The 15074-nt window shown below is 44.0% G+C and overlaps 2 protein-coding genes across 7 annotated transcripts in view; both read left to right on the top strand.

The window, feature by feature from the left end:
- SERPINC1 (serpin family C member 1) overlaps positions 1-15074 on the top strand; it is a 211240-nt gene that overhangs the window by 138373 nt on the left and 57793 nt on the right. The gene's annotated exons all lie outside the window — the stretch shown is intronic.
- RC3H1 (ring finger and CCCH-type domains 1) overlaps positions 1-15074 on the top strand; it is a 132174-nt gene that overhangs the window by 94562 nt on the left and 22538 nt on the right. For all 6 annotated transcript variants that reach the window (XM_061634110.1, XM_061634107.1, XM_061634108.1 and 3 more), the window contains 7 exons: positions 868-1085; positions 6192-6583; positions 9204-9362; positions 10317-10469; positions 11842-12055; positions 13742-13832; positions 13963-14092. In XM_061634110.1, coding sequence (XP_061490094.1) covers positions 868-1085; positions 6192-6583; positions 9204-9362; positions 10317-10469; positions 11842-12055; positions 13742-13832; positions 13963-14092 — 1357 coding nt within the window. The remainder of the gene's footprint in view (positions 1-867; positions 1086-6191; positions 6584-9203; positions 9363-10316; positions 10470-11841; positions 12056-13741; positions 13833-13962; positions 14093-15074) is intronic.

Raw genomic sequence — 15074 nt, 5'->3', positions numbered from 1 at the left:
AATACAAGTCTTCATTTTTGCCCAGTGTGAAACATGATAACTAGAGTCTGATAACTTTCTTGTGTATTTCCTTTGGGAATTAAAAAAGGTGTGTGCACACAGGATTGTATTCAATGTAGCGCTAAGATGAATGTTCTATCAGCATGGGGATTTCTCACACAACTGAACTTTCTCCCCCTATGCACCCCCTAAATCTGTTCTGGGGATTCCCCTAGCCCTCTAGAACAGATTTGGGGATGGCATAAGGGAAGGAGAGAAGGAGGAGTCTTGTTGCACAAGGGGAAGTTGTTTCGCTTGAACAGTTATTTAGTTGAGTACCACCTGCAGGTACAGAAGTACCTGTATATATGCTCAGAACAGGAAAAGGTAGTGGAGGGCAAGAGAGTAGTGATTGAGGGAAGGTACAGAATTGCATCACACAGAAACATTCAGGCATGGAAATATTCTCATCTGCTGATGTGGATGAAAAATAGAATACCTCTGAAAAATCTAAGACTAAAAAAAAAAAGTGTCTGTGGACAGTTGTGTGCCAGTTTGGTCACATAGAAAATTTTAATCCAAATGACTTGTTTGTTACATAAAACTCCCATCTGGATGCACCCTAAGTCCCAGCTTTTGTTGTGCTTATTGCTTTCTGTAAGGCTGAATTGCAGCAGCTGCTGTAACTGTAGTTGGGATCCATGTAATATCTGCTGATAGTGCTGATGCTTCTGCTGCCCCTTTGATATGCATGATGGCTGAGGAGAAGGGAGTGGGAAACCTCTGTAAACTCCCTAGAAATCAATGTAGGCTGCAAAGCAAAGCCTACTTTGGTGGAATGTATCCCAGATTTGTAATTGTCCTAATGTTGTGATCAATCTGTTCTAGGCTGGAATCTGTTCCCAAGAGTTCTCTATCTGCCTTACCAGTGAACTCTCACCCAGTAGCCCCCCGAGGACCTGTAGACCTGCCTCCAATAGCTGTTGGCAAGCAACTCCAAATGGTACCACGAGGCTCCCAGTTGTATTCAGCTCAACAAACAGATGTGTTTTACCCAGATCCTCGAGGAGCAGCTCCACCGTTTGAATCTCCACCTTACCAACCAGGTAAGAATGCCATCTGGGTAAAATTTGGACTTGGGGTGAAGGTTTGCATCTTCTGGGAGCCCTGGAGAAAAAGTGAGGTGCTAGATGCCCACATTATGCTACAATCCCAACCGCACTTACCTGTGAATTAGCCCGCTTGAATTCAATAGGACTTACTTCTGAGTAGATATGGATAGGATTGCTGTATTAGCATTTTAATCTTTTTCAGCAGAGGAGTGGTGCACACAGACAAGGGTTAAGTCCTCCTGGAGGCAGAGCCAAAAACACTTAAAAAAATTATTAGTGGCTAGCCAGAAGGGGAGGTAACCTTCTTCCAACTTCCAGTCTTTACTTTGCCTCCAGTGAGACAACAGAGTTAGCACTTTGCTGCTGTATCAACATAATGGGTACAGGGGAGAATTTTTTTTTCAGTTTAAAGCCTTTTTCAGCATCATCAGCTTTCTTCATTTGCTCTCACCCCTCAGTCATTAGATAGTAGAAGGAGGGAGGAAGAAGGAAGATCTTTTCTCAGGTGCTCCACGACGTTCCGTGCCAGGATCAGTCCCAGACCCCTCCTGTGCCTCACCTCCAGCAGTCTCTAACGGATACTGGTGGTGCTCTGGGGAAGTAGGAATCATTGCCTTGCCTCCACTCAGCGCAATAGGTGCATCACCACCTAACGTATCAGGGCTTGCTTGGGGGGGCACATCCCATCTGCCCCATTTGCCATAGCTTAGCCTTAACTCTTTGTCGATGGCCTGGGAGGCATCTAGTGCCATTCCTTGGCTGAGGAAGACAGCATGTCTCTTAGTGGAAAGGATCAAGCATCTTAACGGGAAACCCACTGTCCACACTCGCCTGGGTGGTGGACGCTATGTAGGATTGTCCACCTGAGGTGGTTTCACTTTCCCAGGTCTCCACTATACAATGAGGGGAGGGGGAGCAGGATTCCTGCGCTTCTCCTGGGGGAAAAAGCAATCCAAGCATAGCTTTTTTGAAGGGTCTTCCTCCATAGCCATGATGGCCTGGTTTAACAGGCTATGGTGCAAGAAGTACAGACCTCCTTAGCCAAGTGCTGGGCCCATGCCCACAAGAAGAAACACTCCAAGCACTACAGGATGCAGTCTCCATCCTACACTCCCACCTGCTTTTCCTCCAACTCCAACCCAGACAGGAGGGAGAGCAAATGCAGAGGCTCCCTTCCTCATTGCAAAACTAAGGCCCATCACAAGGATAAGTGCACGAGGTGCACTTCCATCTACAAGGCTCTCAGCATCAGCAGTAATCTGTCCCTATGTCCAGATTCCCTTAGGGAGGACAACTTCTTTCCCTTGGACTCTTCTGGGTCAGGGAGGGCTGAGGGTGAGCTTGCAGTGGATGATCTCCCTTCCCCCCCCCCAAAAAAAGTCTGTATCTACCAGACTCGTATCCACTCCTAATCTGCAAGGCTATGGCCTCACTTCAGCTGGAGCCACTCAAACAGTCTGCCACACAAACTGAGGAGGGGGAACAACGATCCTCAGATGTTTTTCCCAGATCAGAGGAACAGCATGCAACTATCACTTGAAAGTTGAAAAGATGTCAAAGAGAACTGTGAGCATCTGGCCAAACCCAAGGTCCCCCATTTCCTATCCAAAAGGCTCTGTGGCCTACCTGCTGATGTAATGGATAGCTTCAAGATCCCAGCCATTGATGAGCCTGTCTCCACCCAAGGGGTCAAAACGGTCATTCCCAAGAAATGGGGGGGGGTACAGACACGATGCAGCCTTGAGGTGCACACACGAAGCTTCAGCCTTGTCTATGAGGCTCTCAACTGCTGATCCATTCCTAGCCCAGGCTGTGGTCAAATGGGCCAGAGCCCTTATAGCAGAAATCCCACCGGAGGACAGATACATCATGGAGGGCTAGCCAAAACAGCTGAATTCCTGGCTGACTCATCCATGGATAGCCTCCAATACTCAGTCCATGCTCTTGGTTACTTGGTGATAGTAAGTCACAATATATGGCTCAAGCAATGGGAGGTGGGCTGCCATTCCAAAGCTAGTCTATCCATTTTTCCACACACAGGAAGCCAACTCTTCAGCAAGTCCTTAGACCTAGTAGAAACCAAAGACAAAAAGAAGGCTTTATCATCCACCAAGAAGGATGACAAGTCTTACAAGAAATCCTCCCAGTCCTTTTATCCAAGAGGATATCCTTGTATCTGCAGAACCACACACCTGTTTTGTGGCTTCTGGAATTCACCATGGAACTCATCATGCCAGCAGAATTACTCCAACTCTACGAGCAGCAGGTTCAGCAGTGCCAGGCCAAGCCCATTTGTAAACAATCCATAGCATGACGGCAGGGGATCCCAGATGTGGGGCAGGCTCCGGTTATTTGCCAGCACTTAGGCACACTCGATATTAGAAAGATGGATCCTGAATACCATCGGAAGGGGCTACTTCCTTGAGTTCACTACCAGGCCATGAGACAAGTGGCAGCACTTCATTCACACCAGCCAAACTTCAGAGAACCCTGGATGCCATCTCTCATTGAAATAGGTGCCCTATAACCAGTTCCAGATTACCAGTGCTTTTCTGGAGTCTTCTCGGTGTTCTTCATGGTGCCCAGCCACAATGCGCTTTTCAATGCCATCCTAGATTTGAAGTTTTTGAACTGTTTCATACAGACCATTAAATTCAAGATGAAGACCTTTAGGTCCATTGCAGAAGCAATCTAGCCAGGAGACTTCCTACCATCGATAGACCTCATGCCTGTACTACCTCAACACCACTGCTTCCTACATTTTGCCCACAGATGAAAGTACAAGTACAATGGCAGGTGCTGAGGGGGATGGGCCTGTTGGACAAAGTCACTGACACCACACTAGCCTCGTGTCGGGCCTCCATGCAAAGAATATCCAATCTTGCTTGGAAGACCTTCAACAGGTGGCATATGCGCAAGTAGTGGCTAGACAGGCAGGGTCTTGTGATCATCATATTAGACTTTCTACAGGATGGCCTAGACACACTTAGGAGAATCAGTAGCCTTAGGTAGAGCCTTTGGGAGGCCATTCTATAGTGGGACATCCCCAGGTCAAGCAATCTCTTAGGGGAGCTGTCCTCTTATCACCTCTGGTCAAGCACAGGTTCCCAACCGGGGATGTTAACCTGGCCCTAAGAGCTCTCTTGGCCTTGCCCTTGGAGTAGGCTCTATTCCTCTGAAAGAATTCATCCTCAAGACCTACTTCCTGGTAACTATCACAGCAGCCAGATGGGTAGGGGAACCAGGAGCCTTGTCCATCAGAGAGGAACTTTGCACATTCTACCCCAACAAGGTGGTCCCTGACCCTGATCCTAGCTTTCTCACCAAGGTTAACTCTTCATTCCACAGGGATCAAGACATCCTCCTCCTTAACTTCTGCCCCAGCCCAGTGCACTGCAGGGAAAAGAGATGGTACAAGCTGGATGTCAAATTCACATAGTCTACCTGGACTGAACCAAACCCTGTTCATCTCATTCAAACCAGGAGTGTAAGAAAAAAGGTTGCCAGATCTACCATCAGCTGATGTGTAAGGGACTACATAGTCAGTGCCTACCAAGCAAAGGCCAAACCTCCACCTCAGGGGATCACTGCCCACTCTTTCAATGGGGCAGCAATCATGGCAGCACTCTACAGTTGGAGGAAATTTGCAAAACCACCATCTGGACACACCCATCCACCTTCATCAGACATTACAAGGTGAACAAATAAGCTTCCTCCAATGCCACTTCCGGCAGGAGTGTGCTCCAAAGACTGGTGGCTTAGGTTTCTGTCCCACCCAGGAATGGAGAGGGTCACTGCTTCAGTACACGCCTTCCTGGTATGCTCCACTCCTCCACTGACCAAGAACGGAAAGTTGGCCTGACCATGACGTGTCCTGGTCAGTGGAGAGTGGGGCAGACAGCCCCACCCTGCCAGGAACCGAGACCGAGGGGTGAAAGAGCCTCACCTCTTAGGCATGTTCATGTTTGTGTGGTAACCTAGACAGAGTAGAGAGGTCAACCCTCTTATCTGCACTCTCAACATTCCTTTGGTTTTGTATCCACAGGTTTTGTTCAAATTACATGGTTGGCTGCTCGTTGGTTCAGCTGTGTCACAAACTAGAAGTGAAGAAGGTTACATCTCCTTCCAACTGGCCACTAATAGATTTTTTTCAATAAAAAGGGGGGGGGTTATTCTGCCTCCAGGAGGAGTTAACCTTTGCCTGTATGCTTCACTCTGCTGACCAGAAGGACACTTCACACACAGTAAGGCCAGCTTTCCGTTCCGTATTGGTACTTTGATTCACAACATTCTTATGGATCTTACTGGATAAAAAAAAAATTAACATATCAGACCATAATACAATTAGTATAGTTTGTGGAGAAAATTCTTACGGGATACTGTTTTGTATTTTTCTTACGTTAGCCCATGTATTTCTTGCCATGTGTACTGGGTTTCAGAGTTGCTACCCCAATATTTTACACTCTGCTGCTTAGCTGCCTCTGGACCATAGATCTCCTACCTAACAACCTTGCCATGTGCAAAGAAAATATCCTCCCTATCTGCTTTTTAGTTGTGTGTTCATACATCCTATTATTGTAACTGCTTGTGAATAACACCAAATATATCCTAACTGTTTACACAGAGAGTTCAGTGTGTGAGCTGAGAATGATGCAGATCAATACAATTTGTCCAAACCTGACTATTTTACAGGTGCAAGCTGTATCCTGAACCAGATAAGTGTGGAATTTGGAGTAGTGTGGTGAGAAAAAGTGTCAGTATAGGACAGGGATAGGGTACATCTGGCCTGGGGACCAAACTTGGTCCACCAGGCCTCCCCGTTTTGCCTGCCAGGCCATTTTGGGGAAGTCACACCCACCCGCCCTACATTCAATGTCATACATCAGTTAAGTTAAGACTAATGATCTATCATTATAATGTGACATTTTCCCAAGCTGTTTCAGAACAGTCATAACGTGTAAAAATGAACCAACATCTTCAAACATAAAGTGAGAAGCAGATTCCAAATTGCCACTTTCTTCCAGACTTCAGTTCTCTAAAGTAATTGAAAGAATTAATTGCTCCAAAGCATCTTTCCCAAATTTTGTTTTGTCTATTTAGGTGTGTATTATTCTGCAGCTCAGTCTTCACAGTGTATGTCTCGATTTGTCCGACCTCCTCCATCTGTTCCTGAACCGGGTCCTCCTTATTTAGAACATTACCCGCCATACCTCCAAGACCGCATGGTGAATTCTCAGTATAGTGCACAGCCACAGCAATACCCTTCTCTGGGACAGCCCATATATCCTCCCCACTATGACAGCCGGCGTGTGTACCCCCCTGCCCAGCCATACCAGAGGGAAGAAATTGTCCGAGGAAGTCCTGTGCCGATTGAAATTCCTCCACCAGCTGTATCACCATATGTACCTGAAACAAGAGACAGATACCCACAAATTGAGGGCTACTATCCAGTCGGGCCACATCTGAGTCAGATCAGACCTTCATATCACAGAGTATGAGTTCTATATGCCATTTATTGTTGATCTTTGTGGGGTGGGGGTTGGTATTTTAATGTACAATATTCTGTACGATCTTTATTCTTGTAGCAGCTCTTTGAACTCCTGTTTTATAGATGGGAGCACTAGAGAGTTGTGCTTTTGAAGTTCATGACCAAGCAGGGATTTTCACCTAGATCAGACCCTTATTTATTTTTCATTAAAAAAAAATATTAAAATCTATATCAAAGTAACTCAGTTTCTGCAACAAGAAAAGGTAAAACTTTGCAATATTTATAATTAAGGAAATTTAGACCCTTTGGAGGCCCACTGTTTGCAAGACATTTTGAGGGTAAAGTTGCTCGCCTCCATAGCCATCTTGATGGCCCATCTATATCTGCTATATTCCCCATGTGTCCAGTGCAATCTCTACTGCAACTCCTTGGGATCAGTTTCAGTTAATTCAGCCTGATGACATGCGACAATGTGGCTAGCAGCGTGTCCTCTCAACCCTTGCCCTTCTTGGCTTATTAAACCTTGCCGAGGGAGTATGACCGAGTGGATCCAGACTGTGATCAACACATCTTTACGGAAGGGAGTGGTCCCAGCTGCCCGGAAAGAGATGGTAATCTGATCGCTCGTGAAAAAGCCCACGGTAGATCCATTGCTTTGTGACAACTGCCGCCCGGTCGTAGATACCCCCTGTAAGGGAAGGTGATTGAGGGGTTTGTGGCGCAGCAGTTGCAAGTATTATTGGATGAAACAGATTATCTTGACCCATTCCAGTCTGGGTTCAGGCCTGGATATAGAACTGAATCAGCCCTGGTTATCCTGATGGATGATCTTTATCGGGAGAAGGATGGGCAGTGCGGCCCTGTTATTCTTACTTGATCTGTCAGCAGCTTTGATACCATTGACCAAGGTATCCTTCTGAGCCGACTTGGTGAGATGGGTATCAGAAGCACTTTTTACAGTGCTTGCAATCGTAGCTCTAGGGTCGTTTTCAGATAATAGCATGGGGTCATCTTTCAGCTGTGCTTTGGGTGTCGCAGGGTACCATCTTGTCCCCAGTGCTGTTTAACATTTGTATGAAGCCCTTGGGAGCAGTCATCAGGAGATTTGGGGTGAGGTGTCAGCAGTATGCAGATGATGCCCAGCTCTGTTTCTCTGTAACATCTGAATTGGGAGAACCTGTGCAGGCACTGGACCAGTGCCTGGACTCGGTGGTGGGCTGGATGAGGGCCAATAAACTGAGTCTAAATCCTAGCAAGACAGAGACACTGTGGGTTGGTGGTTTCCAAGTTCGGATAATTGGTGAATTGCCTGCTTTGGATGGGATGGTATTCCCTTTGAAAGAGCAGGTTCGTAGTATACGATACTCCTGGATCCATCTTTTTTGTTAGAGGCCCAGGTGATCTCAGTGGCTAGGAGTGCCTTTCACCAGCTTCAGTTGGTAAGACAGCTGCAACCATTTCTGAACCAAGATAGCCTGACCACTGTTGTCCATGCATTGCTAACTTCCAGGCTGGATTACTGTAATTCGCTCTGTGTGGGGCTGCCCTTGAGGTCAGTCCAGAAGCTGCAGCTGGCGCATAATACAGCGGCGAGACTGCTCACTGGGGCAGGGTATCACCAACATGTTACCCCACTGCTAAAAGAATTGCACTGGCTGTCCATTACCTACCGGCCAAGTTCAAGATTCTCATTTTGGTGTACAAAGCCCTATGCAGCTTGGGACCAGGACCAATTGATCACTGCATTCTGCAGTTGAGGGCCTCCTGCATATACCATCTTAACTGGAGGTCCGTTTCACACAGCATAAGAAGCAAGACTTTTAGTGCTGTGGCACCTATCCTTTGGAGTTCCCTCTCAAGTATTAGACAGGCACCATCTCTGTTATCTTTTCAGTACCTACTGAAAACCTTCCTCTTTCAACAATCCTTTTAAATAGAGACTTTAGTCTGTGTCTGTGTTGGAATTACTTTTTAAGATTATTTAAAGATTTTTTTAAAAAAAGATGTTTTGTTTTAATATGTTTAAAAGTGTTTTTAGTGTTTTTGTTTGCTGCCTGGGCTCCTTCTGGGAGGAAGGGTGGGATATAAATTTAATAAATAAATAATAAGCTATGATTTAGCATTATGAGAATAAACCGTAGCTTGCTTTCTTCTGCCTCTCCTTTAGCACAGCTTCGAGATTAGAAGCTTCCACATCTATTTTAGATTAATCAGTTTAACATGCTATCTGAACCCTAGTCTGTAGTTAATCTTAACTTTGATTAGTTGAAATAAGCCAGCTTCCTAAAATGTGATTTGAAGTTTTCACCTAGTTGACTTACTGGATAGCTTTCTCCTTTGGAACATGTTGTCTAAATATGCAGGATTTCAGTTTCCAGAGGATTCTAATCTCCAAAGGAGTTCAAATGAATTTTAAAATCAGACAGAAATGCAGTGATTCCTCCCCACACATTTTTTTAATGCTTACTCTTATTCAGTATCATTGATGTGAATCTAACAAATTTAGCTGGAGTACCTAGTTATGGATTGCATTGGAGAGATAGCCTTAGATTCACTTGTAGACTGCATAATTCATTGTGTCTTCAAAGTATTACTTTTTAAAATGAACCTCTATAAATCTTCAGGAGCCTTATACCCGGCCTCCACCTCACTCGCATCCCAGTCTAGATGAATTGCACCGACGACGAAAGGAGATCATGGCTCAGCTAGAGGAAAGGAAGGTCATCTCCCCACCTCCTTTTGCTCCATCACCAACTCTGCCACACACTTTGCACACTGATGAGGTAAACATATTTTTAAAATACAATTATTGAGGTATTTCATTAGTACTTATGGAGGTGGTTAGTAATGAACAAATATCAGTAGATTGACCTGTGGGAAGAAGGATAAATGTCCAGTTTGATCAATGCTCACTCTATCCAACCATGTGTAGAAGAGAGATTATACCTTTCTGTCCTGCCTATTGGGTGTATCTGTCCCACCAGATATTCACACATGGGTGTAGTGTTTATATAGGGCATACATGTATAGGCCTGAACAGCATGGCAACATGTCAGATGAACTCTAAGAGTTCTCCACATGATTTGAGCCTATGCATACTTTATTTTAAGCAAGTACACCATACTAAAATTTTACACCTCAGGTGGACTTTCCCTGGCCTCAGGAGGCAGGAAAGGCTTGTCAGATTGTGTGGGGAGGGAAGGTGTACTCTCACATGTCTACCATGCTTAAGATGGAGATTATGGGAGAGTACTGTCTGAACTGGGCTAGAGACATCGGGAGAAACTACAGCATTAATGTATCAGTTTTCCCATTGTAGAGCTGACATCTAGATAAACCAATCTGTTAGGATGTCCATCCAATATTAGTGGAACCTGAGTGTACTCTTCATATCTGGAGGTTATTTGTGTTATTTGTATTAATAGCCATATGTCATGTTTCCATTAAATATTAGAATGGTGTTAACTAGATTTTGCTCGGTTGGGCATGCTTATTTTATGCAAAGTTATGCAAGAAATATTTTTATAGCCAGATTAGAAGCCTCTGAGCACTTTCAAACCACTCAGTTTGTCTCAAAGACCATTTTGGAGCCAATCTGAATGTTTAGTGAAGGCATATAGTATTATTCTTGTAGGCAAAGATGTTTTGTTTTTATTAGTGCTATGACAATAACTGTGAATGTCCCATGCATGCTTCCTTTCCTTCACTTACAAAGCTGGACTTTGGTTTTTATGCAGTATATGGATGAAGATCTGAAAGTAGCTGGCAAATACAAAGGAAATGATTACAGCCAGTACTCTCCCTGGTCATGTGACACCATTGGCTCCTACATTGGAACCAAAGATGCAAAACCCAAAGACATTGTTGCAGTGGGACTTGTCGAGATGGTGGTAAGCATGCAGAGAAGATCAATCAATGAGTGCTAGAGAGTGCTGTTTGTGTTCAGTAAATCACCCAAATTGGATCTTCCGCCAGAAGGGAAGATTATGATGGGTAGGCTTTAGCATGTAGTGAATCGTAGCTCTACATCATTTTATCCTATTGACAACTTTTGGATTACTATACTGCAGTGCAGATTCAGGTCCCCTTTCTAGTGATTAGAAGTTCAAGTCAGGCATCATGCTCTTAAAAGAGAATGAATAAGAAAACTTAGATACAGTTTGGCATGATACTTGAATTGACAAACATTTGTTTGCAATTGACTGAGAAACCAGAATTAGAGGCCAAACTCTAAAGCTTCTTTGCAAACCATTATTTGTGCTAACAATGGCTTGTGATGTCTGAATTGACAAACCATAGTTACAGTGATTACTTTCTCTACAGTATAGTTGGTTTGTTGTATGTTTGAAAGCTCAAATCAGTGCTTGGGTTCTTCTAAACTGTGATGTGGTATGAATAGAGCTAGAAGTTAGTGCCGTAACTTCTGAATGGTGTAGCACAAGAGAACTGTTGGTGCTGTGAGAAATTAATTAATTTTTAATTAAAGGCTCCTGTGAGAACAAAGGAGGCTGTTTGCTGTGTGTCTGCGTGATTCACTGCTCTGTTCTTGCCTCCTTTATCAACCTGTGTGTGCTTATTTAGAGTTGAGTCAAAATGCCCCCACATCATTTTGCCACTTCATTTGCATACAGTAAAATGGGGAAGGCATTTCAGCTATTTTTTTAAGGGTGGGCTTGAACCAGGTGTGTGTGTGTGTGTGTGTGTGTGAGTGAGAGAGAGAGAGAGATTAACTCTGACTGCATCCTGTTCCTCTTGGTGACTACTGGCCAGCAACCACCATTTCCCCCTCCCCTATAATGCCCGAGTGAGTGATACTACATTTGGAGGAGGGGGGAGTAGTGGGCTGTAGTGGCATAATTTTTTCACCAAAGGGGCAGGATCTAAATGTCTTAATAACCTTTTAATATCCCTCTACTTTGCTTAGGCAGCCACATTACATAATATTCATATATTCAGTGGTCCAAGGGACATTCTGGATACTATTAACTTAAAATGTTTGCCTAAATCAGCCTTTTCTAACCTTTGTGTCCCCAGATGATGCTAGACTACAGCAGACCCAATCAGCATAGCCAATTGTCAGGAATTATGGGAACTGTAGTCCAGCAACATCTGGGGGCCCAAAGATTGGTATAAGTGTCTTTCTCTAGATATATCCCCCACCCCAGCTCTCTGTGAAATAGGAATTTTATCCCTACTGAGAAGAGTCAGTCAAGATGGAGAGCCGTGCTTTTAATTCCCCTTCCTTTTTGTTCGTCTTTCCAGAACATAGATAGCAAGGGGATGCGAGACCAACGTTTGGATTTGCAAAGGAGAGGAGCAGAGACTGGTGACGATGATCTTATTCCATTTGGAGATCGACCTACTGTATCAAGGTTTGGTGCCATCTCACGTACGTCCAAAGCGATGTATCAGAACCCTGGTCCCATGCAAGCCATGACAGTTCAAGGGGCTTCTACAAAACCAGGCAACATTTCAGGTATAAAGCTTGCGCTTTGGAGTCCTGGGTTTTATTTTTCTTATACAATGGGTTTACACCAGTACTCAAGTATAGAAGTAGGCAGCTCTAACTATAGATTGGTAGTTGCTAATAGAGACCGAGAACAAGAGAGAACTGGTACAGAAATAACAACATTGGCTCCCCACTAACTGCCGTTACAAATTTAGGATTTAGTCTAGGGGCTTCCTCCCTTCAGCCCTACCCTTGGGGAAAATTCCACAGCTAGTTCTGTATGCCCAAAGAGAATTTGGGCATATTTTTTTGAAGTAAAGCCCCTATGGGAATCCCAAAAGTGGTTTGTGATTTGTCACAGGGACATGCTTTTCAGTTAGCTTTGTAACAACTCTTGGGGGGCTAACTTAAGCCCTTTAACATAAGCCCTTAAGCATGCCTAAAGTTGCCCCTTGGATCCCAGTCCTTGTCTGCAACACTTGCAGCATGAATTAGATTAGAGCAATGATCTCAAGTTACACAGAGACATACCAGGACAAAGAAGAAAACTGAGGTGTTCCTTTGGAACAATTAATAGTAACACTACATACACACACTGTTGCAAGTGGGCACATGAACCAGCTGCACTATTGCTAGTTCAGCATGCTCACCATAGCAAACATTGAGTGGACCTTTTAGTGCTGGGCATACCAGCAAATTCTAAATGCAAAAGGTATGTGCTAGTGGGTAGATTTTCCCACTTTAGCATTGATAAATTTACAAGATCCGAATAGGGTGGTTCACGACAGATGCTAGTGGAGGTCGCTGATTCATTGGTTCGCCATAAGTCATGATCAACTTGAAGGTACATAGCAGCAACAACAAGCATTGATAAGCAGGCTTTTCCCATGCAAGAAGGATTTTTTTTCTCACTCTGTAGATATATCTTCCTTTTTGGAATAGGTATTTTAAAGGTTTCCAACCTTTTCTTGGCCAGGGAGGGAGGAGTATATTTTCTAGCATTTGGAGTTCTTCAACTGCTCCTTGTTCTTCTCCTTCCTTTCCGTCCCATCCACCAAACATTTTTGGTGTGTCTTTTAAAAGAAGAGAAAAACGTGATCCAAAACTATCAGTAGTTTTGCAAACTTGCTTTAACAGACATATATGTCTTGCACTTCCTACACAAAAGCAAAGAAAAAACTTCCAACGAAACTGAATGTTGGAAGATTCAGAACAGACAAAAGAGTACTTCTTCACACACCACAAAGTTAAACTATAGAATTTGCTCCCACAAGAAACAGTGATTTGGCCGGCTTTAAAAAAGGACAAAACAAATTCATGGAGGATAGATCATCAGCTCTACTAGTCATGACCGCTATGTTCTGCCTCCATGGTCAGAGGCGGTATGCTTCCGAATACCAGTTGCTAGAAACCGCAGAATGGGAGAGTATTCTTGCACTCAGGTCCTGCTTGCAGGCTTCCCATGGGCAACTGGTTGGTCACTATGAGAACAGGATGCTGGACCAGATGGGCTATTGGCCTGATCCAGCAGGCTCTTCTTATGTTCTTAGATGCTCTTTAGTGATTTGCAATTCTAAATGAAGCTGTCCACAAGGATAACATTACATAGATACATAAATACATACATTGTCTTAGCAATTGGTCAACTGCATCTTCTCTGCCATGAATCTAATATAAGCACTTTTTAAATAAATCTTTCCATTTTCTTTCTAGATTACAGCCCTTATGAAACACACAGTGCATGGGGAGCCTCACCATATTCACCGCATCAAAACATACCTCCTCAAGGACGCCTTAGTGACAGGTAGGAGTATTTGAGCTTGCTATTTTTGGGTGGGCATACTATGCAAATTTTGATTTGTTTTTTCTAACACCTTGAAAAGTGAGAACTGAAACATTTGCTTCTTTTTTCAACAAACTTTCTGTCACCAAAGGGAGAGATTGTCTATGACGGATGTGGCTGGCCATGGGAAGCCTTTGCCTTCATCTGAGAGGGAACAGCAGCTTCGGCTTGAACTGCAGCAACTAAACCATCAGATTAGCCAGCAGACACGAGGACTGGAGGTAGGTACTTGTATTCCCAGTTTTTTTTCTAGCAGGGATTCCAAGAAACTGGGCAAGAGAGAAAACACTGTTAATATAATTTATCCTCTGATTGTGTTACATTCAAATATTTCAGAGCATTTAGCAATTTGAAATGTGGGCTTAAAGTTACAATAATTAGAGAAAAGTTGTTGGCACAAATACCACAGTTGCCTAAAGACTTCCAATTATGTATTCTTTCATATGCATGTTCTCTCTCACACACCACACATACCCATAAATTATTCCTTTGGAGAAAAGGTAGGTTTTATTAACCATGTGTCTGGTCTTCAGTGTAATAGTATATTGGGTAGTGAGCTTCCTGTAGTATTTATCATCTAATTTTGTGTTGTTTGACCTTTGCTTCCTAAACAATACAATGCCCAACAATGGTTGTACCTAATTTACTAAAAAGTCATCTTAAAAGTCTTACAGTTGAATAGATTTCTTGCAGTGAGAATTAGTATTTCTAACAATAGTGATAGACACTATCCTAGAATAGAGTGTCCTTGCAAAATCAAAGAGAGATTATGGCAGTCTATTTGGGGGCCTATAGCTACTTCAGTTCAGGTTTTCTTCAGTGGCAGTAATGTTTTAGGAAGGCATAGCTTATCTGCAGTGAGGGAACATGGATGGTTTTTCCATGCACTACGGCCACCAAACAGACCGTCCATGCACTCCCAGGACCCAATTCCCCACCCCGGGCAATTGATCCTGGCAAAATACCGTCCCTTGCCAAGGATGTGCAACACCACCACTGCAATGTAGGTAGACTGCCGTCACCCCTTAAACTGATTAGCTACTCTGAGTCAGGGGAAACCCAGAGTCCAGAAATAGTTCTGCCCAGGATTCCAAAAGACAAGAGCCAAACAGGCACTCCTTCTCCAGGAACCCCAAGCAACCCCAACACACTGTAGTCAGTGGTCAGCAGTCAAGGTACAAGATTCAGAGCCAAATTTCCCCT

This window comes from Rhineura floridana, chromosome 6, assembly GCF_030035675.1.
Source record: "Rhineura floridana isolate rRhiFlo1 chromosome 6, rRhiFlo1.hap2, whole genome shotgun sequence".
In the NCBI taxonomy this organism is placed as follows: Eukaryota; Metazoa; Chordata; class Lepidosauria; order Squamata; family Rhineuridae; genus Rhineura; species Rhineura floridana.
The sequence above is the reverse complement of the archived record's forward strand: the minus strand, read 5'-3'. Positions and strand labels throughout refer to the sequence as shown.